This window comes from Nipponia nippon, unplaced genomic scaffold, assembly GCF_047370975.1.
Source record: "Nipponia nippon isolate SJK-2023a ecotype South Korea unplaced genomic scaffold, ASM4737097v1 scaffold_5, whole genome shotgun sequence".
Lineage (NCBI taxonomy): Eukaryota > Metazoa > Chordata > Aves > Pelecaniformes > Threskiornithidae > Nipponia > Nipponia nippon.
The window spans coordinates 57737322-57763282 of record NW_028262369.1 but is presented as its reverse complement, the minus strand read 5'-3'; the positions used below and the strand labels follow the sequence as shown (position 1 = coordinate 57763282).

The 25961-nt window shown below is 52.1% G+C and overlaps 1 protein-coding gene across 4 annotated transcripts in view; it reads left to right on the top strand.

Annotated features, from left to right (window-relative positions):
- LOC104009124 (uncharacterized) overlaps positions 1 to 25944 on the top strand; it is a 30895-nt gene extending 4951 nt beyond the window's left edge. For 3 of the 4 annotated variants that reach the window (XM_087733010.1, XM_087733012.1, XM_087733013.1), the window contains exons 3-10: positions 13801 to 13919; positions 17630 to 17719; positions 19567 to 19681; positions 20201 to 20343; positions 20483 to 20673; positions 21067 to 21176; positions 21560 to 21701; positions 22108 to 25944. In XM_087733010.1, coding sequence (XP_087589136.1) covers positions 13801 to 13919; positions 17630 to 17719; positions 19567 to 19681; positions 20201 to 20343; positions 20483 to 20673; positions 21067 to 21176; positions 21560 to 21701; positions 22108 to 23956 — 2759 coding nt within the window. In that variant the 3' untranslated portion in view covers positions 23957 to 25944. The remainder of the gene's footprint in view (positions 1 to 13800; positions 13920 to 17629; positions 17720 to 19566; positions 19682 to 20200; positions 20344 to 20482; positions 20674 to 21066; positions 21177 to 21559; positions 21702 to 22107) is intronic. The other variant, XM_087733011.1, reaches the window with a different exon arrangement.
- Positions 25945 to 25961: the final 17 nt, after the last annotated feature.

Genomic DNA, 25961 nt, shown 5'->3' with positions numbered 1-25961 from the left:
TGCTTGGTGTCTCGGAAAAGCAACATCCTTGGGGAAGTGAGACCACCTAGTTCAGTCGTGGAAACTGAGTCGCAGAGGTGGAGAGCAGGCAGGTGAGCGATTCGGGAGAGGCTGGGGGGGGAGGTCAGGAGCAGCACAGGGAGCAGAGGACCTTGGCCTCGTCAGTTTTGGAGGGGGTGTTTGACAGAGAAATGGCACTGTGGATGGAGGGGAGCAGTTGGGTGCCTGCCCAGCAGCTGACACCTCCTGCAAAGCTCCTCCATCTACTTCTCATTAGCAGCCATGCCACCCCTCCTTTATGTCCCAAAACCCTTCTGTGTCCCACTCTTGCCAGCCTGTGGTCAAGGGACCAATAGTTAAAACAGTGTGCATCTTGCTGAACAGCCATGTTTCCCTCATCTAGTTGCAACTGCAGTTTATAATTAAATTAAACTGAAAATCCCCAGGATCTGTGGGCTGCTGTGTGTCTCCTGGGCAGGCGGGGGTAGGAGGTGTTGCACAGGGTTGCTCTGTTGAGGGTGGCAGGTTAGCCAAGGCTGCTCCTAAGGCCCTTGTTTGGTTTGGCATCCCATCAGCTCATTTTTCTCCCCTTTCTTCCTTGGCAGGGGGGTCTCATATGTTGGTGGTTTACTGCTGCGCTTGCCACCCTGGCCCCACTGCAGTCAGCTGTGGTGGGTCTATTATACTTCTCTAATGAGCATTTCTATGAGATTGAGGGTGATGCCTCATACCCAGAGACTTGCAGGATGGAGGGTTGAGCTGATGCGCCTGGAAAACTGGTCTCCTTGTGTTTGCCTCCCTGCAGCCCTGCTGCTGTGGAGACCCTGGTACAGGGCAGCAACCGCAGTGGGAGAGTGATTATGGCTGGACATTGCTGCTTTTTTGCTTCCACTCTTGGCACCAGGGGCTTTTTGGTGTGTTTCTGCTCCCATGTGCATGTAGCTCCCTTCCTCCTGTTTGCAGGTCACAGCTGTGATTGCCCTCTGGATTTTCAGCAGTCGTTGATGTATCCGAGATAGTTACTGCTGGTGAAAATACTTGTGCTGGGAGCTCCAAAATTACTGTGCAGACCTTGGGTTTGAGGACCAGGGATCCTTCGTACACACTACACATCACCTGATGGGGTGCCACCTTTATGAGCAAGAAAAATACTGCAAAGAGGAGGCCAGCTGAGCTACCCTAGGTGCACAGACCTGCTGGCCACCCTCTTGCCCCAGCCATAGCCCAGGGAAGTTTTGTGCTGATGTGCTCATGCCATAGCCTGCTGAGGAGCCTCTCCCAGGCCCAGGAGCTGCAGATCGTTCAGCTCCTACTCCTGAAGTGGTAGGTCACGCATGGGGCTGCAATGGTGGGATCTCTCTGGCAGAGCTGGTTTCTCAGGTGGGAACCAGAGCAGCTCCCTCCTGCTCCTCCAACTCCCATCCCTGGGGCAGTGTTGGAGCATCACAACAGTCTGTTGCCTCTGCAAAGGACTTGAGGGTGGCTGGTGGACCACTCAGTGTGGCTGTGAGTGTGATAGACCCTCGTTCTCGCTCTGGAGATGCTGGCTGTTTGGCCCCAGGCACTGGCCTGACCTCTCTTGTGGTGTTAGCTGTTCCTTGGGCACCTCTGGCACAACTTCCTAAGTGCTGATGGCTGCTGAAGGCTTTGCTGACTCTGTGCTGGTACCAGCTGACTGTGGCTGAGTCAGAAAGGCTGTGACTGGGGAGGTCCTTCCTTGGAGCAGGACCCCAAAGGATATGATGGGGGTGTGAAGAGGCACTTTGCCGCAGAGGGAAAATGTCTTGTGCTGGCTGCCTTTGCACAAGCGGGTTGATTGCTGCATGCACAGCATTGGATGTGCTTTGGATGCTGTTGGGCCTCAAAGGCAAGGCTGAACTGACAGCAATCCTTGCTGAGGTCTCTTCCTCCACTGTCTGCTTTTTGGGGGACAAACCTGGGAAATAGGATTCAGTCCCTGCCTGTCTGAGATGCAGGGTGGGTAGCTGGGTAGGCAGCCTAATGCCATGATGGCAAGATGTGATGATTTGGGGATGTGACATGTCCTTCTATCCAAGGTGGTGCTGGCATAGCATTAACCTGCATTGCTTTCTCCATGGACATTCAGAGAAAGGCAGCAATCAGCCCTCCTTACTGATACAGCCAGACTCTGCGGCACCCAGCACATGTCTGGGCTAAGAGGGGAAAATGGGGGTGCAGAGCCTGGCTGGAAGGGTAGTCACAACACTCCAGCAGGACATGAACTGCAGGCTGCAGTGCAAATAAAGCCTGAAAGGCTGCCAGGGATTGCTTTCATAACCCACTTACAAAAGTGGTTGCTGGAACACCACGGAGCAGTGCTTGAGGGCTGGGATGACTCCTGCAGCTGGGGGAGGCACGGACTGGTGTGTGTGCATGGCATGGCATGGAGAGAGGGTCAGGATGTATGGACAGGGACATGTTTCATCTCCAGTGCCTTGGGCTTGATGGAATGGGTGATGGACCCTGGTGAAGGCAGAGCATGTGGAGGGCAGGAAGCCATCAGCATCTTTCTATACTTCGAGGCTCCTATGACGTCTTCTTCCCCTGAGAGTGAATAAACTTGGCTCCCTTAGCTTTTGCCCCGTACCCAGTCCCTTGGGGCTCTCCCAGGGCCCTCTCCAGCTGGGGATGCTGGTCCCCAGGAGGGGACCCCTATGCCAAGCTCTCCAGCTGGGACCCCTGCCTCCAAGCAGGAGTGGTTCCCACTGGTTGTGCTCAGCATGTGCTTCCCAGTGTGAGAGCTGCTTTGGAAAAGCAATCATCATTGAATGGGTTCATGTTTGGTGACAGCCTTGCCCCTCCTTGGAGACCTGTTCTGCCAGGCCAATTACTCCCATTTTTCCACTATGCCTGTGATTTCCAGCTCCCTCCCCTTGCTTTGCCCGTGTCTGCCCTGAAGTTCATCTTGTTTGACTTCAGATCATCCCACCGATTCATCAAGGTCGACCTCAGTTCGAGCCCTGCCTGATGAAGACCCATGTCATCTGCAAGTCACAGCAGCCTGCTCATGGTGTATCACATCAGGTGTTTTGGGGCGAGATGGTGAAAGCCCTTGTGCTGTGCTTTCCGGTTCAGTTTTGCTGTCGTCTGCTTTCTGCTTCGTGCAGGCTCCTCTCCTGCAGCAGGAGAGCATGGCATTGTCTGGTGAGCATCCCTGTCCTCTGCTGCCTCAACCTCTCTCCATCAGCAGCCCAAGCCCATTGTCTTGTCTCCAGGCAGCTTTAATTGGTGCCAATTCAAGCATTTCTATTGAGTCTGGGCACTTGCCCTTTCTCCTAGGCAAAGGGTTAATAGAATCTATGTGGAGCCAAAGTATGTGGTTATAACCAGTCTGTCAGGGAGGTGGATGCTGGCAGGTGACCCTGGACGAATGTCTGCCTGGGCTGTGCCACAGGTTAAAAGTAAAAATCTCATGTACTGCTAGAGATGGTTCTTGCAAGAAACGCAGCATGTGCCAAAAAGCCCATCCGAGGCTCTGTGTCCTCTTGGCTTCATGTCTTTGGAGCAGACATTCAAGTCTTCGGGGCAGGAAAGGCAGGAGGAATTAGCTGCTGCCCACTGTTTGGTGTCCTTCTGCTACATGGCTTTTTTTGGAAACTATCTCAGGAAGACTCTGCAGAGGTGACAGGTCTTTGGCTGGTTTCTTCTTGGGGGTGGTGGTGGTGGAAGGATCCACACACCTTCCTCTCCAGATGGAGAGGGTTAAACTGTCCTGCAGAGTGTGCAACACCCACCTGAGTTATCAGTGGAAGTTCACTGGTGTTTGGCCTGAGTTGAGCTGGCCAGGCTTTGTGCTGGTGTCCAGAAGCTCACTTTGGCCGTGACAGGTTTGTGTGCGGGCTGAGCTTGTCTGACTGCAGCTCTTGGTCGGAGCTGTTGAGTTATCTCATTTTGACCTGCTGCAAGGCCACCTGAAGCAGGAAAACCAGCACACAGGCTTCCCTGGACAGCTTCAGAGACCTGTGTAGGTCCAGCATGTGGGTTTTGCTGATAACTTCCCAGGAACATCAGGTTTTCCTGGAGCCTTCCCCTCTGATGCCAGTGGACAGGGCTGCAGTAACCAGCAGGCTCATAAAAATGCACGTGGCACCTGTGGTGCTGGCCCAGGTCAGTATAAATCACCTGCCATGCAGATGCCATGAACAAGCAGCAGCTGGTGGAAAAGGATCTGTTTTAGAAATGTTTTATAAGACCTCCTCTAGGCAGGACAGAAATGGTATCAACTTCTGTGGATGGGCTGAAAGCTCAGCAGGGATGGTTAGTGTTTTCTGACAAGCTCTACAGCTTTTCTGATCTTTTTCTGATCTTGTGCTGGTTTGGGGGTTGACTGTTCTTCATGGAAAAAATGACCAATTCCTGGTGTTTCCACCCATTTGCATCTCAGACCAAGCATGGGTCTCACTTTGAGGGAATGAGACCAGCTACGATTTTGCACATTGGATTTAGAGCTGGATTTGCACAGATTTTTGTGCATGCTGTAAATGTTTGCACAGTAACTTTTGTAAGGTTGCTTTATCTGATGGACAAAGCAAACAGGATTTGTGATGTGTTCATGTTAAAAGCTCAGTCATTTAGAGGTGAGTTTTGCAGCACCACACAACTGAATTGGTCATCCTTCAGGAAACCATGCTCTGGGCTGGCTGGGTTAGCCTCTGAATCTGTCCGCAGGCTTGCGTTTATACCTAGTGTCCAAACTCTCCTTTCAGAAAGGAAATTGCAAGTGGGCTCAGGGTGATGCCCTGAGGATCCTCGTTTTCTTGTGCTGCATTTCTCATGCTCACTTCAGCCATAGGACTGAGCTTCCCTGTGTTGTCTGCAACTTGCCTGGCTGCTTACACGAGCAGAAATGTGAGGAAGCGGTTTTCAACCTTCTCTGTCTTCTCTGATATTTCTGATATGTGAGTGCTATGTGCCTGTGGCCTGGGGACAGACCCATTTAATGGAGTTTAGGAAGTCAAGCAGCAGGGTCTGGGGCAATGTCCTGGGTGGGACAGAGTGGAAGGCAACCCTTAGTGGTTTTGGATGCTGGTATCAGTGCCTGCTTACATGGTGGATACTAGGGAAAGGGACTTGTTTCATGTCGTCTGGGTGGGATCAGGCCCAGGTCATCTGGGGCCTGTGCCAGAGCTCTGCCTGCCTGGCTGCTCTATGTAGTGGGCTGGTGCTGAGCAGGGTGTGTTGGCTGGGGTACCCCTTCCTGCTGGTGTTCGCCCATCCCCATCAACAAACTCAAAGCAGAAAAGGAATCAATGGCCAAGCTGTCCAGGAAATTTGCTCCCAAATCTCAGACTGGTGTGAAACTTGCATGTCCTCTCCTGGATATCCGTGTTACTCCTCCGTAATGCTGTTTTTAGCTCACCATCACCTTCCTCGAGGTGTGAGGAAGAGCTGGTCATTGGGCACCAATGAGGGCGGTGGCCAAGGCCACGAGAACTGTGGGTCAGCAGCAGATGCACAGGAGCTTCTGCATCCTCCCCTCTCTCACCTGGGGAGGATCATGGTTATCACGATTTATGCTTGGGGTCTTTAGCTGGATAAACAGGCAGCAGGATTGCAGCTGGAAGCTCACAAGAATTTAATTTTTGAAAGTTGAAAGAAAGTGCTTTTGGGATTTGAACTTGGTTCTGGAGCATAAGGCTGTTTGGAAACCAGGAGATGCTGTTGCAGGGTGGTGACTCACTGGATCATCTTTTAAATCTGCTGTGTTTTTAAACGTTCTCTCTCTTCTGTCCATGCTTTAATGAGAAACCAGAAAAACTTGTAGTTTGCTGGAAATGACAGGCTTCAGGCATTAAGAGGAAAGCTCTTGAAGCTCCGTGCCTCTGTAAGCCCGTTTGGGGCATACACACATCTGCAGTAATTTGTCTGTCCCCTGGTGCAAGTGCTGCAGATGTTGCACAGCTCTCTTCTGCCTGTTATCAGTCTCCCCTGAGCAAATTAAAAAAAAAAAAAAAAAAAGGAAATTTGGCATGCGAGTTTGGAGTTAGGTGTTCAGGGAAATCATCTGGACGGGCCATGCTTGTCAGCTCCTGAACCACTCCTTCCCCTGGGGTTGGGTGGGACTGGACTTTGAGATTGGTTGCTAAAATCTCAGCATATTTTAGCCAAGCTCTTCCACAGTACGAAAGTTGTCAGGATTGGTTTCCCTGCTCTCCTAGGAGTAGCGTGGTAGTTGCATAAACCACTGCTGGTGAAGCTGAAGGCAGCAGTGTCTCGGGCTTGGCGTATGGCAGATGTGTGCCTCAAGCCATGGTGGCCCTCAGGTGATGTGTGCCAAGTGCCAGCAGGACGGTGGTGGCTACGTCCCCCGAGTCCGACTCTTCCCCATAGTCAGGAGGAGGAATAGACCCAAAAGTCCAGATTTCCCTCTTCCTTTGCTTTGCAGCATGCACTTGTCACCAGCTTGTGGCTGATGCACACCTAGGGGAACAGCTTGTCCTGTGCAGTTGGCTATACCTCAGAGGGGGACCTGCTGTAGTTGAGCAGTCCTGTGTTCACTCTTCTCCTGAACTAGATGAAACACCTCCATGCTCCCAAGGTCAGAGCCTGCTTTGAGCATCAGGAAAGTTTCAATCTTGCCCAAGGTTATATGGATAAAATATGGCAAAGTGGAGGTTCGGCGCTTGGTCTCTTCCAAGCTTTGCTCATCAGATCCAGCCTTTGAGTGCTGGTAGATAGCAATGACAACTCTGGTGCTATCAAAACCTGCCTTAAAGACACTTAAAGGTTTTGTCACTTGTATAAAAAATGGCTGAACCTCACCACCAGACCTGCACTGAGCTCGTCTGCAAACCATTTTGCAGTGGTTGCTACTTGGACCCATGTCTGATGGTCTCCCAGATAAATCTGGAGTGACTTTTCTGATCCTTGTCTCTTTGAGAGTAAGTGCCCAAGCAGAAAAGCTTGTCTCTATGTTCAGTGTTGCTGGCTGCCGTGATGCTCTGGGCTCTGTATGGTGTTTCAGGAGCTCCACTTGCTGCAGTGAGATTTCATGAAAGCTTGGATGGATTTGTTTAGCGCTGAGTGGCTTGGAAAACCTCCAGCTAGCTGGAGGTCTGTGCTGGGGTTCATTTCCTAGGGTTCACATAACAAAAGAAGCAGCTGCTGGGGGTTGCAGATATGGCTTTGCCAAGGGTGAGAGCAGCAAGAAAATGGGGCTTAAAATGCTCTGCGAGGTGGAGAGTATGTGTTTAGGGTATGTGCTGCCATGCCCTCTTCCTAGATTAAGGTCACCCAGGTGGTGAGGTCTGCAATAGAGAGAACCAGTGGAAAACCCTCTCCTGGTACGAGACCATGCTCTGGAGGTTGGCAAAGCTTGAGATGACTAACAGCTCATAACAAATGGCAAATAGTGGGGTACCTCCCTGTAACCCTCTGGCCCACACCCAGACCAGTGTCAGCCTGGGGCAGGAGATGCCATTTTCCACGTGTGTGTTTTTGAGAATGTGTGGTCCGCACACGTGTCCTTGTTCTGTTTCATCTCCTGCCGAACCTCCACCAAACACCCAGTCTGGGCTGCTGCCCAAGCATAAGAGAGGGCAGGATAGTGTCCTGTGGAGCTGTGACCCAACCACCATGTGGCAAGCCTGTCTCCTTTGCAGTCTTCACTCTGCACCTTGCAAGCACAGCTGGAGACCTAGAGGTATGCCTACAAGGCTATTGAGCATTTTTGCTTGGTGGAGAGAAGTGGTTAAGGCTGCAGCTAGGAGCTGCCCAGGTGGGACCAGCTTCAGGGGCTGTTCTTCATGCTGGTGTGCCAGAGGTGGCAGGTCACAGGCTATGAAGAGTAGTCAGTGTTGCAGCTGACATTTATATATATGGATGTATTTTTAGACTGTGCCCATGTCATCGTTGCAACATATTTAGGATGAACCTGGGGAAGGTCTTGCATGATGCAGCCTTTCCCCTGGGCACCTAGAGCTCTCCAGACAGCCATGATGGGATCTTCTGCTTGTTCTGTGCTGAGCAAGAGGTCATCTGTGCCAGGTCCAAGTGGTCCTGGCTGCTACTTTTCAGCCACAATGACAACCTCTTAGCTCCACAGCAAGGCCTAGACCTGCCACTTGCAGGCAAGCACTTGAGCATCAGCAGGTGACAGTGCAGAGATGGATCCCATGAGGATGTGCTGGGTGGCATGGTCCTGCCACTATGGGAGCTGGAGTCCCAGTGGGTCTCCATTCACCTGCCCATGGAGGAGTGCAGGATGAATCCTCCCAGGTTTCTACTTCCCACCAGCAGTCTCAGACATTTGGCTTTCCTGCACTGGTGCAGTTAGGAAGGTTAGATCCAAGATCCTCATCTGCCATCTGTGCCAGGGACTGCTCATGGTCCTGGGAAACCTGCTCCAGCTGACCCTTCTCAAGCTGGCCTAGGAGATCTCACCAGGACCATTCCCACCTTTGCTGCTGTGCAACTCTGCAGTGCTCTGCTGTGGAGCAGCTAGCAGTAGGTTTCACTGGGTGTTCTCACTGTGGTCAGCATTAAATTAGCTTTTTTTATTCATCTCCTTGTTGTTTGCTGTTACCGTGGGCCAGAGCTGCAGGGGTCTGGACCTGAAGTAAGTGATGCAGTGAAAGGAGTCAAGCTTAAAGTCCCTCCCTGGGCAAGATGCTGCAGGACCATGTGGGAGCGTTTGCAGCAGCAGCAGGTTGGAGAGGTTGGTGTGGGCTTCAGGGCTGCCAGCGCTCCCCTGGCCATTTCTGCACTCCTCAGAAAAAATCTGGGTGACTTTTTCTAATAGGTTTATAATCTGTGGTTTTGGCATTTGCCTGTTTTCCTTGGATGGCATGAGCCTGCTCTGCTTGGCATGATGCCTTTGTTAAACAGCTGAGGCAAAGGTTGGTGCTAATTTGATGGAGTTTAGGATCAGGTCCAAGAGGAAAACGGTTGTGCATGGCTTGGTGTTGCTGGAAGAGCTGGGAATTCCTGGTTTCTTGATGCCAGGCAGTTTGAGTCTGTTCAAAGAGAAATGCTTGCTATGGGTGAAGTCCATCATCTCCCACCAGTGTAACTTGGTCCATGAGAGCAGAGCTGACTCCAGGACTTTTTACCATTAACTTTTTTTTAGTGACAGAACTATACCAGAGGCAAGGGATGTGTTAGCCTCCATGACTGCATTGCTGTGTTTTTCTTCATGAATGTGATGAACAAAAAGTGAAGAGATTAGATTGCTTCGCTCCTTTTTCTTTCTTTCTCGTGCCTGAGGTCTTTCCTCCACATTGGAGGGCTTAGAAACCTCCTTGCAGAGGCAAGAAAGCCTACCCAAAGGGATGACACATCCTGATTCATTAATGCTGAAAATGTTACTGATCCTGGCTGACATCTCCCCTGGCTTCCTTTTGAATGAAAACCTTCCAGTCTTCGGGCATCACACCAGCAGCAGGAAGCCTCCTCCAGTGCTCTGGCTGGTGTAGGAGTTCAGGACAGAGCTGGATTTCCCCCTCCTGTCTTAAACATTACACACCAGTAGCCTCTGTCCCAGCACTTTGAAAACATAAATGATCACCAAATTGCTTCAGCTAATGCCTAGAATTTGTCTAGTAACTGCAGATCAGTCTTGTCATGGTCTTTTTAATCTTGCGTTATTTCCCATTAATTCTCAAAGATGCACAGCAGACTGAAAAAGCTGGGCACAAACAGCAAATGTGCATCGTCCTTGTATCTATAGTTATTTCTTTTACTGTGGTATATTATAGCTTGTATACATGTTGGACCTGTTTCTTAATGGGATCATTAACTTCATGGTCTCAGCTGCTTCATGTGGAAGTAAGTGTCAACATGTAATGGCCCATTACAATGAATGTGTTAAACAGGGGGTGAATTAGCCAGCTTTTAATGTGGCTTGCCACCTGCTTTTTCCTGCCTTGCAGCAGGCAGGGGTCTCCTTTCTGCCATCAGTTATTGTCAGTGCATCTTAGCCATCCGCCCCTTGGAGGCATGACTTCAGCAGGCTGAGGGACCCAGGGCTCTCGGTGGGATTCCAGGGGGTGGCATCCCCCCATCACGTAGCCTGCTCTGCTGGGGTGGAGAAGCTTGGCTGTCGGTCCTCCCTGGTCCTGGTAGTGCCAGCTCCAGCTTGACCTTGCCGCAAACTCTGCTCCAGAGTTGCAGCATGTCCCGGAGATGCTCTCTGCATCACCTTCCCCCAGCTGTGTTGGGGAGCCAGTGGGAGGGGAAGGAGGCTCCAAGCCACCACCCTGTGTCATGGGGAGACAGAGCCAGCATCGCCTGTCATGGGATGATCATCCTGCAAGTTGTTTCTGGTGAGCGTGGGTTTATGTGCTGGTGAAATCCCCCAGAGACTAATAACTTGTCTCAAGCAAATGGGGAACATTTCAGGACTGATCCCTCCCTCCCATGAGGTTACCCATGTTGCAGATGGAGTGAGGGTTTTTTTCTGCACTTTGATTAAAAGTGGTTGTTTTGGGTTTTGTTTCTTTTTTTTTCTTCCCTTTCCAAGTCAAAAAGTGACTGGGAATAGCCTCTGTACCCCTGGTGGTTACATGGGCCTGGAGTCCTCTATCTGGATGTGCTCAGGCACCTCTTGGGATTGCTCCCAACCCTCATGGTTCTTGGCAATTTGAGTGAGGATGAGTTCAGAGACCTATTTGGAGGGGGAGAGCCACAGGGACACTTTTCTCCCAACTTGTTGCTTGAGAAGAACACCTAGTCATGACATGTTTGAACATGAAGAAGGTCACCACCTGAAAATGGGTACAGGAGGTCTCCAGATCATCTAGACCACTGAGGAATGGCTGTGGCTTCTGAGAGCTCGCTCCACCCCTGGCCGTCCCCAGCAGGGTGGCTGTCACTTGAAGCAGAGAAGCCCTTTGCAAGAACAAGACCGGGCCACAGGTGTTGAAGTGATGACGAAAGTAAAGGGAGCTCATGTCACACATTCCTGGATTATTTTGGTGGAGATTGCCATGTGTTTTGCCTCATGCACTGACCTCAGCATCTCCTTGGCCTCTGGATGTGGATGGCGAGGACTGAGCTGGATGTGAACACCAGACCAATACTTAGAAGCACCAGTTACAATCCATGCCCTGCAGTTAGGACCTTGCAGCCCCTGTGCAGTGATGCTTTATGGCAAAGCAGTTGGCAGACACCATCTCTTTGCATTTCCTACCCTCTCTCTGTGCTCCAGGCCTTCTCCCCAAGCCAGGTCACCGTAGTGTGCCCCATGGGAGATAGATTCTGCAGGATTTTCTAGCTCAGCTGTGCAGAAATGGACCACTCTGTGTTTGAGAGTAAGGGAAGCGAGCGTCTCTGATGGGAGATTAAAAGCGCCTTGCTAAGTCTGGTGGGAGAGCTGGCAGAAATAATTTTGCTGGAAAGCACAAAATAAGCAAATAGGTGTTTTGTGTTGGATTCTGTAAGCCCACAGCAGCTCTCCCCAGCTCGTTGCATCTCTCCCTGCAGATGCTCCTGGTGGACACTGGGAGAGAGCTGGAGACCACGTGCTCTCGGGACGTGCATCCTCTCAAAACACTCTCTGCCCTTTTGGAGCTTTGTTTTGGAAGAACTTGGTTTCTTTTTGAGTTACCCTGCCAGCTTGCCTCATTTCAATGCTTTAGAGAGGAGTCAACCCTTCAAAAGAATCCAAATTTAAAAAAAGAATCAATGTTTCATTTTAAAACTATTCTGCTCCATCATGTGCAAATTGAAGCCATACCCGTGGTCCAGATGGGCTTTGAATGTTTTTCCTTGGGGATCGCTTGGCAATCTGGCGAGGAGGCTTTTTGCTTGGTGACTGCCTCAGACCTGCCTTTTGAAACTCCTGCTTTCCTTGACTGATGAGCAAACTGAGCACAGTGACTGCTTTCCTGGTGTTGAACCTCATCTTTCCCAACCTTTCCCAGAGGTTTCGTGTGCCCTTGCCTGGCTGATCCGCATCTTGCTGATTTGGAAAGTGTCTGTGCAGAGGGTCGTCCCCTGCAGAAATGGGAACATGAGCTTACATGGGGGGGGGCAATGCAGATTTGTGGCATGGGCTAAACTGATGCACAGGGGAGCTGTTGGGGAGGGGAAGGCATGTCCCGTGGGAGGTGCCCACAAGGTGGGCTTTCCTCCAGCGAGTGAGGGCACAGGAAGGAAAGGGCAGAAGATGCAGCTGCTGCCTGAGCATCTCCAAGGAGCACTCAAGGTTTGGGGGAGGCTGCAGTAGCCCAGTTCTATCAGTGACAGAGGTCGAGGCTAATTCTGCTTGATGGGCTCAGAGCATCCTCTCCACTTTTATTTAAACCTGTGTGACTGCAACAGTGTGGCTTATGCAAGACTTTCAGCTAATTATCTTTAACCATGCACCTAGCTGCTGAAAGCCTGCATGGGCAGGTGCTTGTTGTCACTCAAGCTCCACATGTAAAATAGATGTGAGCAATGTTTTGACCTCAAACTGGTTTTTAATACAAAAAAGCAGATCTGTCAGGGAAAATGCTTTTGCACATTGATGGTTTGATGAAAAGCAAAATGTCTCATATCAGCAGTTTCAGATGGTTCTAGGTTTGGAATTGTTTTGGCTTTAAACTCTGTGCAACTGGGAAGAAAAAATAACAAACTTCAAAATATTTCAATGGTGAGGTGAGAGATTCTGCCTTGGAGAAAATTAAATGTGTGGTCAGACTTAGGATGGTTTGGGGTTTTTCCTCATTTCCTACTGCTCCCCCAAATTCAGAAGACCTTTTCCGTTTGGATCCAGCCAAGATCATGCAGCACCCTCAGAAACCCAGGGCTCAGACGGGGCAGGCAGTGATGCTCTGCTGGGATGTGGCTGTGCACAGGGCGCGTGAGTTCTGTCTGACCATGGGGCGCTGCAGGAGCTTGTGGCAGTGGCAGAGGTGGGGTGGTTCCTGCATGAGGGCTGCTTTGAGGTTTTCCTGAGGGTTTCTGGTTGAGTTCACGCACAAACATGCCTTGAAAATTGTCCTTTTGTTGAAAGCTCAGTTTGGACTGAGGTTTTTCAAGGATAATTCCCCAGCAGACGAAGTACTACACTGGGGATGTCCCTGGGAGCCACTATCCTTGTTCCTGTTCCCCGAACAACCGGTTTTCTGTGTGTCCCATGATGCCCGAGGTCCTGCGATGGGGGCAGGATGTTTCATGTTGGCTGCACCCACGGGTGTTGCTTTGAAGGCGTCTAGCGAGGTAGCATGAAGCAGCACGTGAATCAGCCTGGGGAGGTCATGGCAGCGAGTTCGGGGAGCAGAGAGCTGCTCGGGTGTCTCCCTGGGAGCACCATGACCACCAACCCTCTGATCTGCTTCTAAGCAGCCAAAAGTGAAAGGGAGAAAAAATATGGGTGCTTTGATGGCATCTCAGATGGTTTGGGAAGGTTTGCCCTTGTGTTTTGTCAGCCCTGAAGGGCAAGAAAGCAGACACTGTGACACTGGGGTGGCTTGAAGCCACCTCCAGCTCTACCAGGCTGTAACCTGAAGACTTCTTGCTGTGTTGGGCGGTGTTTCCTAGCCTGGGCAGCCCCAAAATGCTCTCCTCCCCTCTATCCTTTGCATCTCTGCCTCAGACCTTGGCAGAAGCAAGGTTTCCCAGAAATGGGACCAAGCAGGGGCTGTTATCTCTTAGAGGAAGCATTGGGCAAGTTAGGGATGGCTCTGTGAAGGGTCTCTGCTCCAGCCCCCGCTAGTCTCATCTTCTTCCAGGCTGGGTCCACATGCATCGGGTAGTGTGGTGCAGCCATGCATGAGCAGCACTGGGGTGGGGAGGAGGAGGGAGAGGCTCCTGGCTTGCCCCTTGCATGCTGATTTCTTGCCCTCTTACTTGCAGCTGCAGCTACAGATGTTGGCGACTGCGTGCTGGATCAGCCCAGAGCCCCAGGAGGGAATGAACAGACAGACCCACAGGTTGACAAAGAGCTGTTTCCTGAGGGGGAACTGCTGCTCCAGGTATTGTACTATAGCTCAGTCGTTCGGGGTCTTCCCTTGGCTCCCGCCATCCACTGGGCACGACGGCTGGTCTGTGTCTGCTGAACCGTACAGCAGCTATGGGGCGTGGGGTCCCATCTGTGGAGCCAGAAGGGACCCTGCCTTGCCAGGAGCTGCTTCACTGTGATTTCTGCAGGCACTGAGCACCTTGGGACAGGGATCAGTGACACTGCCTGGCTGGGATGGGTCCCCATCCCTGCCATTCCCTCCCACCCCCCTCTGCAGTTTGCTGCCACTTTGGTTACATTGCAGCAGCTCTGTAGGGGCTGTACCATAAACTGCATCTGTGAACAGAGCAGGGCTCAGGGTGGTGGGTTGTGCCCTTCTCTCAAAGGCATCAGGCGCTGTCTGCACCTGTAGCTTGCAGGTGTTAGCTGTCACTGAGCCCAAACCTGGCATTTTTCCTTGGGACCCACTACAGCTCAGGGACCCAACGTGCACAAGCTTATCCACCCCAACCAAGAGGTGCAGGGGTATCATCTAACAGTGTAAGGATTGATCCCTGATTAGTCTCCGAGGTGGTGGATTCCTTGTAGTAAATGCCAAGAGGAGAATGGTGATAGCTGCAGGATAAAGCATCCGCCAGGAACTGTTTGCCCTACCTGAGGTGTTGCATGAGCTCCCTAGGATGAGTTCACAGCCTGCCTGGGATGGAAAAAGCCCAGGTTCAGTTTGTGGGTTGCTGGGGGGGGAAAAAACGGAAAGATGGATCTTGGAAGACAGTGGTGGACAAAATCAGTGGGCAACAGGAGCTTTGCTTTTTAGAAAGGCCACTATGTGTCTAACGAAGTAGCTCTCAATGAACAAGGAGCTAGTGAATCAGGTGGCCAGAATGCCATTTGTTTGGGCTGCAATTTATAAATGTAAGCTGGAAGGAAATGAGATAGAAAGGTCACATGGAATGGCTGGTTGCAGAATAAACATCTGGGCACGTCAACTTGGGGCTGCAGGGCAAGTCTGTACAAGACCTTTAATGTTTCCATGGTTGTGTTCCTGACATTGCATCTGTCTGTGCTTTCCGGGCCTTCAGTCCTCCTCTCCCTTCTTCCACCTCTTCAAACACTAGCAGGTGGATGCTTGGCTCTCCTTAAAGTCTCACTTTGGTGCCTTCAACCCTGCTCCTGCACAGCGTTACACGAATACCCACCATTACAGACAGGTAGGCAGGTGTGAGCAGAGCTCCAGCAGGAGCCCCCATGGGGGATTTTGCTGAGGTGGTGACTCCTGGGAGCCCAGCGTGACTTTTGGCGATGAAGCTTCGACCACATGAAGTCTCTCCCATGTGGGCTTCGCTCCCAGGAGTGGTCTCAGCTGAGGAACAGCTGGAATAATGCAATAGCCAGGAGGGAGACCATGGTCATTCCAGTCCCATGATGGAGTTGCTCCTGAGTGCTCTCCAGGGGTTTGAGCTGGGCCATATGGTGGCAATTTGTTGAGCCACCAGAGCATTGGCAGCCTTGGGTGATTGAAGGCATCTGGAGAGCTTGTGAGGTGTTAATGCGACAGAAATCCCCTAGCTGAGCTGCCTGATGGTTTGGGTTTGGGGTTTTTTGTTTGGTTGGTTGGTTTTTTTTCTCCCCCAAAGAGCATTTTAATCAGATACTGTAATTTGCAGAAAACTGACTCAGGGCCCCTTGGGGGGCTGCAGCACACGCAGGAAAGGGACTGGTCCTGCTGCAAGCTGGCTCTGTACAGTATCAGGCAAAATGCTCAACCCAGCAGCCTTTTAAATAATCCAAGTTACTAAAAAAAAACAGCCCACGTGAGCCTCAGAGTGTCACTGTAAATGGGTAAATGCATGAGCTATGTCAGCAGATTGCTTCTGCCTCCTCTTTGCATGGGGGGAGAGGGTGAGCGAAGCCAAAGCAGCAGCATGGGTGGCCGGACCCTTCTCTCCAGCCTGGTCTCGAGCAAACGGCATGTCCCCATGGTCCCCCCCAGGGGCAGCTCAGCATGGCCAAGTTGGGCAGTGAGGGCAGAGTCCATATTTGTGACAGGTCCTGGCCTGATGCTTATGGGACCTGCTGAGACTTCTGCCCACATCCTGATTAAACCCAGACTTCCACTTAGGGTTTTCTTTTCCTAATTTCTCTCCTTTAATTCACTAATAAATTAAATCTATTACAGACAAGAGCAGGGGGCAGGAATTACTACCTAGTGCAGTGCTTCCCTGGATCTTCGTCTTGCCTCTTTTTCTGGGTATTCACTTGATGCATGAGCTCCCCTCCCTCCACCCTGGCCATGATCTCCCATATTTTTTTGAGTAGTTTCTCTAATTTGGCATGGGTTTGGTCTTTTTCAAGCAAGGAGCTACCAGTTGGGTATGGCTTTAGCTGCAGGCCATGTGTGTGTAATTGCAGAGTGTGAGGCAAGAAGTGAAGTTGGCAGATGGTATGAGCACAAAGATGTTTTATATAGAGATTAGGTTTTTTGTGTTTAAAGCCTTATCTTCTGTCATCTAGAACATATGCAAGAGGAGAGTAACTTTCCTGGTATGGTGTCTCATAGCGGCAGTTCAATGCCAGGATGTGTTTGAAGGCCTTCAAGAGCAATGGGGCCTCTTGAGACATTTGTCAGAACCAAGAACAAAGTCAGATGAGAAGGGGTTGTGGCCCTGTGTAATAAGAGACAGATGAGAATAGGATGCTGTCACCTCCTCGAAGATGTGTCAAACAGTCTGCATGCTTAAAAGGACCAGGGGGTGCCACTTCAGACATCACAGATGTGATGTCAGCGCCTTCACACATCTGGGATCTGAATTTCCAGATTTTTCTGCCTTTTGGCTTTCAAGGTGGGTGTTGTTTTTAGCTGCATTACCATTTTTTAATGCTAGCGGTGACTGGATTTATTCTTACTTCATGTACTTTGTGATGAGTTGTTCATGTACCCTTGGAGCTGAGAGCAGAAGTCCGAGGGACAGCAATGTCCTCGGGTGCTAAGGATTAAAAGGCAGGTTTTGGGGCGTGATTGGAGAAAGTGTGGGAAGAAGACATACAGAAATGCAGAAATAAGCTTGTATAACCTCCTAACTGTAAAATTCAAGGTGAGCAGTGATGCCCAAAGTGTCTTTGGAGGTCATCCTTAAAATGAACAAGTGGATAAATAGGTCAGGTCGGTGACTGACTGGAGTTTGGTTACTGTCTCTGAAGGCTTCATTATGCTTGAACTGATGCTAGGATTCTCCTGGAGTTGCCAGGCTCCTGCATGGCTCGGGGCAGTCCTTCCTCCCAACTGCCTGTTGGTGCTTGTTGTTGAGGTTGTAGGCAGGTTCGTTAGAGAAAATCAGATCCACAGAGGAGTATAGCTATACCCATCTGTTACAGCTGGATAGGAGGTAACTAACTCTAGGTCCTCCATGAAACCTCTCCTTAGCTGGTCCCTCCTGATGCAGGAGCTGCCCTGAGGTGAGAGGGCTTCAATGATGGATCTAGAAAAAGTGGTCAGTCCACCTTTGATCATTGGTCATGCCAACCCTGAAAAAAAACCCTGACTAACCAGGATTAAAAGTCTTGCATGGTCACAAGGTGCTTTCCTTTTTCAGGGGGGTTCCTTGTTGACAAAGAAGGTCCCTTCCTGTCCCCAAATGCTTAAGAAATACCTGGAGAAGTTCATCTTTAATCAATTGAATTGAAGCTAGGGAGAGTAACTCTGGGCTCAACTTATGCTTTCAGGCACTTAATGGATTTGTTATTGCTGTGACTGGAGATGGCTACATCTTCTACATCTCCTCTACTGTGCAGGACTACCTGGGCTTTCATCAGGTGGGTACTTTCATCAGGTGGATGCAGTGCAGGTCTGGGAAGGAGGTGCCGATAGCCATGCCAGGGCTTTCTTTTCTCCCCTCCCAGCTCCCCTGAGTCATTTTTGATGTACGTTTTCAAATGAGTCATGATCTTTGGGGGCTCTGAAAGCCAACAAGCATGCTTGTGACTTTAGTAGGAACAGATGCAAGCTGAGCAATGGCAGCCTCTATATCCTCTTGTCTTTGTGTGTAAGAGGGATGTGAGGTTTTTCTTGTATCATGCTGCTGGGCACATATGCTCTCACTTACAGAGGGCTGAGGGTATCACGATGGTGAGCAGTGTCAGTGCCCTGAAGTGCCGTGGGTTACACAGGATGCCAAGGAAAAGCAGGGCTCTCCCCACATACAGCCTGTTACCTCCTGTTCCCCTGACGTCCAGCTGCTTTGGCCAACGGACTGAGTCAACAGGAGGACTGTGAGGCTGCCAAACCCATTTTGTTGCATGGGTTCCTGGTGCACCTGCAGAGACTGATGTGTTTTCTTCTTTGTCCTCTCTTTGCACCCTTGCCCAACTCACTGTAGAAGGATCCTCATGGGCTGATGCCCCAAGTCAAAACAGCTGTCAGAGGCAGGGAGTGGTCTTCTCAAAGTACCTGTATGTCTGGTTAAGCAGGAGGCTCTGCTCTGGCACGTTTCTGAGGGCAGGGACATGGCAGTCAGTGGCCTGAGCTGCCCGTGGGCTTGGCAGGGTCACGCTGACCACCCGCTTGCAGCACCAGGATGGGAAAGTCTGGTCTAAGACATGGCCTTAGAAGGAGGGAGCTGTGTTGGGAGGCAGGTGGTGTGAGGACTTGCTGGTGTTTCTGTGGCATGGCCAACCTTACAGCCCATCTTTCCTGGTGGCCCAAAGTAGGAAGATGGTTTGCACTGGGATGCCAATTCCCACAGGTTTGGAGTTAAAAAAAAAAAAAACAACCACAAAAGCCTTTTTTGAAATGGGAAAACTCCCTACATAGGTCTGAAAAGGAAAAAAAAAAAAAACAGCTTGGTTTGATCAAGATGTTTTGCTCAACCTGAAAAGATTTTTGACATTGATGTGTGGAAGAAATCAAGTTGCTAATCTGCAGAGAGCTAGGGATGGCAACACAAGAGAGATCTTGCATGCTGTTGCAGACCAGCAATTTGTTCCCCACAATCAAACTACCGTCTGACAAGCCACAGCTTTTCTGGCTCTTCGTCTGAATTTGGTCCTGGGAAGATACTAGAAGTGAAGACGTGCCACACAAATGCTGCTGCTGTAGCGTTCACCCCGCAGATGGAGAGCAAAGCTTCTCAAAGAGCAGGGCCTCCCATGGCAGGGGAGGGAGCTGGAGCTTCAGCATTTCCCATGGACCCTGGTTAAGGGTCAGGAGTCAGAGCCAGTGTGAAACATCCTTGGAAGGACTGGGTGACACCAGGAGAACCTCAGCCTTGCCGGTGTGGGGAACAGGCTGGAAAGCTCTGCTTAGCTATTGCCAGGGGATGCTGGGGAAACAGGCAGTGTGACAGTCCTGAGCAGCCAGAGTTGCTTGGACATGGCCATTTCTATTGCTTCTAGAAACCTCAGAGCCCTTCCCATGATTTTCACAGGCAGACCCACTCTCTGCTCCGTTTTCCTCATTCCTGACCCACCCTCCCTAAAAGCAGCTGGTTCTCAGTCCTTGCTCTCCATGCGGTACACAAAGCTGATTGTGTTTTCCTGTTTCTTTAGACTCAATCACTCTACTTTTAGTACCCATAAAGGAAAGCCTCCTGCCGTGTCTTCCTCCAGACCCTTCTGCAAGTCTGGGCAGGTGTTGACGCTCTTCTCCCCTTGTGTCGTTCCAGTCAGATCTCATCTACCAGAGCGTGTACGAGCTGATCCACACAGATGACAGAGCCTCCTTCCGCTGCCAGCTGCATGGGCCACCAGTGTCTGGCAGCACCCAGCATGCTGCCAATGGTGAGTGCTGGGGCGGTCCCCAGTGTCAATCCTGGGGACCAGCCAGACGCCTCTGCATGGCCACCCAGTGCTGGAAAACCCTTCTGGTGGCATTTATAGCCACCAACCACAGCCCTGTGCTGAGGAGCATCCCATAGCCTCCCCCTGGGACTCGCAACCGTCCCAGGGGTTGGCACAGCCACCTGTCACCAAAAGCAGCCCATAGCAATGACGTGCTGTCTTTTGCTGTGCTGGAGGGCTGGAGACATTTCTTTCCAAGCCTTTTTGCTTTTCAGCGTTTGAAATCCTATTTATTTCATTGGGGGTGGCTTGTTGCCTTGCTCCTGTCTGGGAGGCAAGCTGAGCTTATGGGGACCAGAAACCATTGTGAACTGGTAATTTCCCATGGCAAGGTCTTACCCCTTTTGTGAAGATCATGGGTTTACTTGAGCAGCAAAGTCTCCACCAGGAGCAGGTCTGCAAGGCCATGAGTTCAAGGTGCGCAGCTTGGAAAGCTTCATTTTCCCTTTGGTTTCCCAGTGCTTCCTGGTGACCAGCCACTGCCGGCTGGATGCAGTGCCGCATCCAGCCCCCAGCACCTCCAGCCCGAGAAGCCCTCCTTCACGGAGAGGAGCTTCACCTGCCGCTTCCGCTGCTTGCTGGATAACTCCTCGGGATTTCTGGTAATGCAGGCCCACGCTGGGACACCCCTCCACCCCCAGTGTGCTCCCTAGGGGCCAGTCGTGTCCCGTAGGGGTGGGAGCACAGCCAGTTCCCATTGCCCTGTTCTCTTCACACCTGCACTTTCTAATCACCTCTAAGGCCTTGAATTTCCACGGGCGCTTGAAGTTCCTTCTCGGGCAGCAGAAGAGGGCATTGGACAGGTCCCCACTTGCTCTCTTTGCCATCGCAACTCCCCTCCAGCCACTCTCCATCCTGGAGCTTCGGACCAAGACGCTGATCTTCCAGACAAAGCACAAGCTGGACTTCACTCCCATGGCCTGTGATTCCTGGTAGGGCATCTCTCACCTTCCCTGTGGCAAAATCCCTGGTGCTGGACAGGAAACCAGAGCCTGTGGGAGCAGGGCACTTCTGACCCAGCTCCGGTGGCAAGGTGTCTGATGCTTTTGTCCATCCACTGCAGCCCCCCAGTAACACAGGGAGCAGATTAACTGGGCGCCAGTACTTCTTGGCTGCTGTGTTTTAGCCCAGCAAACCCAGCACGGAGTGGTTTTGTGGAAGAGGGGATGCAGCTCAGCCCAGGATGGAGGGTTGCACCACCCAAAGTGGGAGGCTCTGGCTAGCTGCCTGGGCACTGGGCAGGGCATCATGTCTGGCTGGTGGGGTGCAACTGGGGGATACCTCCCTCCATCCGTGGTGTCACTGCGTCTCTGTACTGTTTCCAGGGGGAAGGTTGTCCTGGGGTATACAGAAACGGAGCTGTGCAGGAGGGGGTCCGGGTACCAATTCGTGCATGCAGCCGACATGATGTACTGCGCGGAGAACCACGTGAGAAGTAAGTGCTGGGGGGAGCAGCAGCGCTGGCTGGGCCGGCTGGCGGGGTGGGTGTGTTTGTGGGGGCCCTTGCAGCACCTTGGGAGCACCTCTCCCACCGGTGCAGCTCTGACTGTGCCAGTACCATTGCTCCGTGGTGGGCTGTCTGTCCTGGATCTGGAGCAGCTCTGGTAAAGGCTCTCACCTCCTGAGTGGTACCTGCTTGATGAGCTGGCAGGGGAGCAGCACCGCATGTGGCATCACGTACTGGCTGCGTCCTGCCTATTCTGCCCCCATAGCATAGGTGCAAAGTGATGCTCAACATTGTGGCATCTTGCCCATGCCATTTGTCTGCCCCCGTGGAGTAACCGTGTCTGTGCTGCCTCTCTTCTCTCCCTGTCCCAGTGATGAAGACGGGGGAGAGCGGGCTGACTGTTTTCCGGCTGCTGACCAAGAAGGGCGGCTGGGTGTGGTTGCAGGCCAATGCCCGGCTGGTGTACAAAGGTGGCAAGCCTGACTGCATCATTGCCCGGCAGCGAGCCCTGTCGTGAGTATCACTGGGTCTCCAGCTGTGTTCTGCTCTTGGTGTGGGTGTCCATGGGGCTGCTCGGGACATGTGGAGGCAGTGAGGGTTGAGGAAAGGGTGGTTGGGTTGCACGGTTGGCACTTGGCAGCATGTGCTCTCCTGTAGCAGGAGGGCATGAGCAAAACAGCAGGCACGCTCACTCCTGCCTGGGGTGAGCCCTGGACACATAGGCCTTCCCTGAGCCATGCAGACCTCCCCACGGGCTCCCCAGAGCCCCAGTCCTCCACCAGCAGCATCGTAGCCAGCCCAATCCAGCACCCTTTTCCTTAGAAAAGCCAGGGCAGGCTGTGAGCTCCTGTCTCACTGTTGGGAGGGTGGTTTTGCCTGGCTCATGCTGTTTCCATCTCTTTTTCCTTCCGCCCTGAAGGAATGAAGAAGGGGAGGAACATCTGCGGAAGAGAAACCTGCAGCTGCCTTTTAGCTTTGCCACAGGGGAAGCAGTCCTATACGGGAATGACCTTCCCGAGTTCCTGGACTCCTTCCAGGCTAAGGAGGAGTTGCAGACACAGGCAGACTCCCACACGGGGCAGCGCTTGGTAGACCCTAACTCTCTTCTTGGGGCCATGATGAAGCAGGATGCGTCCATATACATCTCCCACGCTGATAACGTGCCTCAGTTCTTGCCAGATCCCATTGCTGAGCCCAATGGGCTGAGCCAGAATGAGGAAGTCAGTGATGCCAAGGAGGACAGCGACTCCCTCCTGGTTGTTATCAAAACCCTCTTTGAGAAGAGTGAGGTGGACGGAAATATCTGCCAGACCCTCCAGAGCCTCAGTGTGGACAATGCAGAGCTGCAGCAGTGGGAGGAGGCTCTGCTCAGCTTGGGTGAAGAGGAGGAGCCACCAGCTCAGGAGGTTGGTGAGAGGCTAGGCACCCAGGTGACATCCTATGTGGAGCAGATGCTCCTTAGGGAGGATGCTGGGAAGAGCATGGACTTCCCACACTGCAGTGTGTCACCCTGCAATGAGGAAAACAGTGCTGCAGCTCATTTCCAGCACTTCTGGGCAACTAATTCAGCGTTTCAAGCCCCACCACAGCCCCAGGCACCTGGTGCACGAGGCCAAGATGCTGTGGTCTCTCTAGTCTCTGTTACGTCTGAGGTCATCTCTGCTCAACCAGAACAGCAGGTCCCATTTAACCCATCCGAGCTGGTGGGAGGGACTGTTCTGGATGTCCTGGTCTCTAACAGCAAGTCCTCTGTAGCACTTCAGCTGGCAAACCCAGGACAAGTGCTTCAAGCTGAAGTTACCACCTCTGCTCCTGTAGATAACACTATTCCTGATGATCAGAGCCAGCCTGGGTGTGAGCTGGTGGGCTCAAGCTGCCTGCCTCCATTGCACTCAAATGCCCTGGTGTCTCGGTGGCACAATGTCCCAGTCCAGACAAACCCAGCCAACGCTTTGGGACAGAGCACTTCTCCTAGAGGTTGCCCATTAGAGACTTGGATGGCCACAGCTCCGAAACAGCTGGAAGCAGCAGGAACACACCTGGAGTCAGGAACTCTGCTGGCTGGCAGCCCCAAGAGCCCCCTGGGGGCTGGGCTGTGGTTGCTGCCCTCCCAACCTGCTCCTTGCCCTGCACAGGGCTCGCATAAGTTCTTGTTTTCCAGGGCTGGGGACCTCCATGATGAGGATACTGCTCTCCCTGCAGGAGCATCACCACCCTTAGGAGTCAGCCAGCTGCCAGGGGATGGTGGCTTCCCCAAACAGCCCCCTATACTCCCTGTGGAGCCCAGCTTTTCCTGGGAAGGGGAGCAGGACAAGTGGTTCATGCAGCACCAGCCATGGCTCCCGCAGGCTGGGACAGCTCCTCAGAGATGTGGTGGGGCAGGTCTGGTGCAACACAGCAGACTCCTGCTTGGGTCTGGCATGGGTCCCAGCACCCACCAGCTGGACCACGTGTTGCTGCCTGAGTGCCAGTACAGAAATAACCTTTTTGGACATGAGAGTGCCTTTCTCAGGGATGTCTCTAAAATATCCCTTCCCCAGCAGCTGGGCACTTTGCCTTGCCCCAGTGAGAGCCACCCTGGAGCATCACATTTCTCACCAGGCTCAGTTTTGAGGTGCTCAGCAGCTCTCCCTGTGAAGGTGGATGCAGGAGTGCCGCCCTCCTCTGAGCGGGGCCCTGGCTTGCCATCAGCATCCTTTGCGGGTGGGCAGCCACTCTGTGCCTGTGAGGTCCAGCTCAAGGTGAGGTGCGAGGGCTGCAGGACCTGAGGGGTGCACCGGCTCAAACGGATGGAGCAAGGGGTGGTGCTGGGGGGATGCAGGCACAGCATCAGTTGTAGGCAGCCTCACTGTGAACTAGGAGGCACATTTTGAAAAGCCTCACTGTTTTGAAGCCTCACTGTGAACTGGGAGGCACATTTTGAAAAGCCACCAGCAATTATGAGCGCTTGTGGCCATGCACACCTGTGAGTGGTGGCTCATGCTTCCTGGTCACTCAGAATTTTGTCTTCCAGTGCCTGAAACAAGGTGCCCTAGCAGAGCTTTCAGGCAACCTAGGATGAAATGTTTTGCGTTTTTTCCATGAAAAGTCTTTCAGGGAGATGCAGCCCTGCCAGCAGGGAGCTTTGTCAGACTCTTGGGGTCAAGGAAAGGACCTTCTGCTTGCCAGTCCATGCATTCCTGGCAACCTCTTGCAGACAGACCTGCTGACCTTACAGGCACCACAGTACTGAATTGCTGTTTCGTGATGCAGCGTGGTCTCCTTATTGGCTGTGTGTGTGGGCCACCCTTGTCATGTTGCTGTTCAGTACCCTGCATCGTCTCAGCCCCTCTGCTCTGCATCTTGCTCCTTCCCTCCTGTGCTCTCCATCTCCTCTCCTCCTCCCGAGCCCCTGCTGACCCAGTTCCTTTAGAAAAGGGGATGTTACCAAGCACTTTGAGAAGCTCAGCAGCATTTGAAGGGTCTCTGTGGGAGGTGGAGTTGGTGAGAGCAGAGGCAGCTTGGGATTTTGGGTGCCTCAGCAGCCTTCCCAGGGAGTTTGGGAGAAGCGGGTACCAGGCTGTGACATTCCCTTACAGCAGGGCAGAGAAGGTCCAGTGAAGCTCCCCTTGAGTTTGTCACTGGCTTGTCCTTGCCTTCCTCTCCTGTGCTCAGCAGTGCCATCAGACGCAGTTGCTCAGGATGGTGTGGTTTTGCCAAAGCAGTGAGAAAGAAAGGCAGGAAGGGATGCAGTGACTGCTTTCTGCTTCTCCACTTCGGACCAACTTTGTGCCCTTCAAACTGTTGTCCTGGAGACCAGCACAACCACTTTGTTGAATTCTCTTTCTTTTGTATTTTTTAACCTAAGATGTGAATTTTTTTTTTCCCACCACGGGGCAAATTCTCCCGGATCCATCAGGGAAAACCCACAGGAAAAGCAATGATGGGGTGGTGGGGGTGAGTGGGTTTGGTTCAAGACCAGACCTGGCAAGCCAGGTTGGTCAGAGAGGTGAGAGGTTGGGGACCTCCACATCTTTCCCTTGCACCCATCACCCTAAGCATCATGTCTGCTTCTCATACCAGCATTAAGCATGTACTGTTTGCCAACTGAGTAAAACCAGATAATTAGTGCAGGGCTAGCCCAGCAGCAAGCCTGCATGTGTCCTGGTGTGGGGTGGCCTCATCTCCCTGGGTCTCTTCCTTCGTGCCCTGCTGTGGCGGGGCTCCCAGGGCTGCTTTGCAGCACAGGATGGTGCTCAGGAAGGGTCGAGCTCCTGGCTGCAGGCTGGGAGCAGAGTGATGCTGGAAACGTGCCAAACCCCTCCGAAGTGGCCTGGAGGAGCACCTAGGATGGGGCAAGGAGCTGACTGGCCCAAATACAGAGCCTTAGAAATCAGCAGACCCAAAAAGCAGCAGGATGGGCTCCGCTCACCAGCCTTTGTTGCCCTGGCACCTGTAACGCAATGAAACGGTGCACGGCCCCAGCCAGGGGGTGCTGAGGGCTCCCGGTCCTGCAAGAAGTGTTCCTTGGGGCAGGGGCACCCCGCCAGGCTCTGCTGGCTGGGGCAGGGACAGACCCCTGGTGCTCTGTTACTTGTATATTACCTCTTTATATGTTGTGTATGTGCATATAACATCTATTTTTGTGGCAGTGTCTCATTTTACGCTTTGTGATTTCTTTGTATTGCTGTTGGCAGACGGATGATGCTGAGGAGAAAAAGATGTCCTGAAACTCACCCACTGTATTTGGTTACATATTAAAAGGCAATTTGCTTTGTATAGTGGTGATGGTTT